General features: G+C 37.1%; 1 protein-coding gene across 1 annotated transcript in view; it reads right to left on the bottom strand.

The window, feature by feature from the left end:
- The window catches only part of LOC107584743 (IQ motif and SEC7 domain-containing protein 3-like), a 176,959-nt gene that overhangs the window by 37,250 nt on the left and 136,693 nt on the right, over positions 1-3,016 (bottom strand). Inside the window, exon 6 of the mRNA XM_016271460.1 lies at positions 2,613-2,774. Within this exon, the coding sequence (XP_016126946.1) occupies positions 2,613-2,774 (162 nt within the window). The remainder of the gene's footprint in view (positions 1-2,612; positions 2,775-3,016) is intronic.

The following is a 3,016-nucleotide window of genomic DNA, read 5'->3' on the forward strand; positions in this document are numbered from 1 at the left end:
GAAACCAGATTTCAAACCTTTTTTTTTTTGACAAAAAAGTGACAAACTTCAATCTTGTGTGTTTTGCATTACTTATGGTGTTTGTTCACAGATTCATTCAGTAATGAACATGTTCAAATGCATACTTTTTTGGGTGTACTAATGGCATTAATCTAATGGAAATCTATGATTTATTGTAAATAATAACAATATATGCACTTCTTTGTAGAGTGTTAAATCATTACCATAACTGTATAATTTGATGGTTCCACAAAAAAGTACACATAGTTCAATACAGTAATATGAACAAGAGTGTGACCTATTTATGCAATTCTGAACTTATTACGAGCATCAAACGAGTAATAATACAACAGCATGACACACCAAGTAGTGAACACCCATAGGCGTTCATGCATTATGCACACTGCTTTATTGCATATGATAATAACAGTTTGTTTTTGGCCTCCACACAATGTTTGATTTCACCATCAACCCCCTGGAGAAAGATGAGGGTGCATTAACACATCCAAACACCACTGATTGGGTGAAGACCTTGCCATAGGATGTTGTGCTACAGCCATCAAAAGCACAAGGCCTACATACTTCATCTGAAACTTTTGTATTTCTGTCTGCCTGTCTGATAAACACGGTTTCTGTACAAAACAGATTTCTGTGGTTCATTGGTTTATTGGAAGCAAGCTGTGCAACATAAAAGTGTCAAAACGTGATCTAAATAATGTAGAGTGCACTCGTTTTCAGGGTTTCAGATCGTACTTTTTTAGTTTGCAACTAAAATTTTAGAGAAAACATTTTGCCAATTACCGTGCCTGGAATTCATTAACTAATGTAGACATCATCAACTCATTAAGAACAAAAAAGAAACACAAACAAGCAGATGGATACTAATTTTAAACCCAGCTTTGGTCTTATTGACTCTAACAATTCAGACAATGAACACAGCGCTCGGGGCGTTTGCCTCATAGTAAAATAATCACAGCCTAATTGAGTTGCTTATCTTTAGAACAATTACAAGCAAAACCAAACAAAGTGACTGTTTAGAGATGACTGGGCCTCTCTCAGTCCTTCCCTTTTAAGAAAACCCTCTCTATAATTGTGTTTCAACAGAGCTACGGCTGATGCATTATTAATACCATCTCATTCCACATTCTACGAACATTTTCTCTCTGTCTTTTTATTTTAGACATTCAGTATGTTTAAACAGATCTCGGTCCGAGGAGTTCTCGAGTGTTAACTTTTTTTAATTAACCTTTGGCAGTCTTCGCGAACGAGTTGAGGAGATACTTGGCTGTAGGGAAATGCAGAAGTTAGTGCTCCAAAACGTACGCGATTGACGAACGCTGCAATTATGATAATTAAAACAGTGGCGTTTCGCTGCATGTGTGATGAGAAAAATAAAAAGAGCAATAAATTGGGGGGGGGGGGGGGGGGGAATCAAGCTTTTGTGGAGATGTTGGGCAGAACAGAAAGAATATTATAAGCACCAGTGATTGATGGATTACCACAGCATTATAAAGCTTTCTGGTGAGTAGGCCTATTTGAAAAAGACCTTTCCAGGGTTCTATGGGAAATAATAAAGCTCCCAAATGCCCCATATCAGTCAGGGAGGAGTTCTTTCTTTACTTCTAAAGATGGAAGACCTTTGCATGCTTTTTTTTCTGAACCACGAAATGTATCATTCTTGTATCTAAAAAAAAGACAGATAGAACTTCATTGCAGACAAATTTATAGTAGTGCTTGTTATTTATTCGTTCATGTTATTTATTCATTTAAAGGGATAGTTCTGAAAATTCTCTCATCATACTCACCCTGAAGTTGTTCCAAACCTGTATGTTTCTTTCTTCTATTTAACTTAAAGGAAGATATCTTGAAGAATGTGGGTGACCAAACAGTTGGTGGTGGTGTGTAAATGATGACAGAATTTTCCATTTTGGGTGAACTATCCCTTTAAGGCTAGAAGATGCATCACTTCAAAAAACTCATATGTTCTGCACTCTATACACACACACACACACAGGTTTGTTTTTATGGTTTATGGGGACTCTCCATAGGCGTAATGGTTTTTATACTGTACAAACCGTATTTTCTATTGCCCTACACCAACCATACCCCTAAACCTACCCCTCACAGGAAACTTTCTGCATTTTTAGATTTGCAAAAAAACTCATTCTGAATTATTTATAAGCCTTTTGAATTACGGGGACACTGAAAATGTCCTCATAAATCACCTTCTCGTTGTAATACCTATGTCATACCCAAGTTATTATACAAATTTGTGTCCTCATAAACCACATAAACATGCACACACACACACACACGCACACACAGACAGACATGCACACTGACTCTGCTAAGAGGTCTCAAGAGTGTATCATTTCCAAGTGCAAAGCTCTGCAGTTAGACTGCGGGAGCTCAGCAGCCGAAGATCTCATTAAAAGATGCCATGACTCTCCAAATCCACAGAGAAAACAAAACAAAACAAAACAAAAATGCTTCCATTTAAAAGTGTAAATATTCTCTATTTTATGATATTGTTCTCTTTTTCACACACAGTTACAGACTCTCATTGCTCTTTTTTAAACCATGCATTCTGGTAGGGATTTTCAAATACTCACTCTAACACATCTCTGTTAAACGGCTTCTTGCTGTTGCCAAGAAACTCGCCGATCATCTGTCGACTCAGCCCCTTCCTCTGGAGCAGGAAGTGTGCAACACCTATAGGCGTATCTGGAATGAACCCACGAGAGATGAGAAACTGGAGGCCCTTGTCTGGATTTCTGTATGATGAAAAAGGAAGAAAGAGAGAGAGGTAGATAGTAGGAAGGAGTTAGGGGTCAGAGAAAGAGAGAGAGAGAAAAGTTAGCACTGTTAAGACTTTAATCTGAGCGCATAACTACCGTATTAACATAAATGGACAGGCATTAACTTACAATATTAATATTATAATATTACAATATTTCTAAGTGGGCAAAAAATCTAATTCAGTAATTTTTTTGATGCTCTATGGTGCTTTTTTTTT

Source organism: Sinocyclocheilus grahami, unplaced genomic scaffold (genome assembly GCF_001515645.1).
Source record: "Sinocyclocheilus grahami isolate Dianchi unplaced genomic scaffold, SAMN03320097.WGS_v1.1 scaffold62.1, whole genome shotgun sequence".
In the NCBI taxonomy this organism is placed as follows: Eukaryota; Metazoa; Chordata; class Actinopteri; order Cypriniformes; family Cyprinidae; genus Sinocyclocheilus; species Sinocyclocheilus grahami.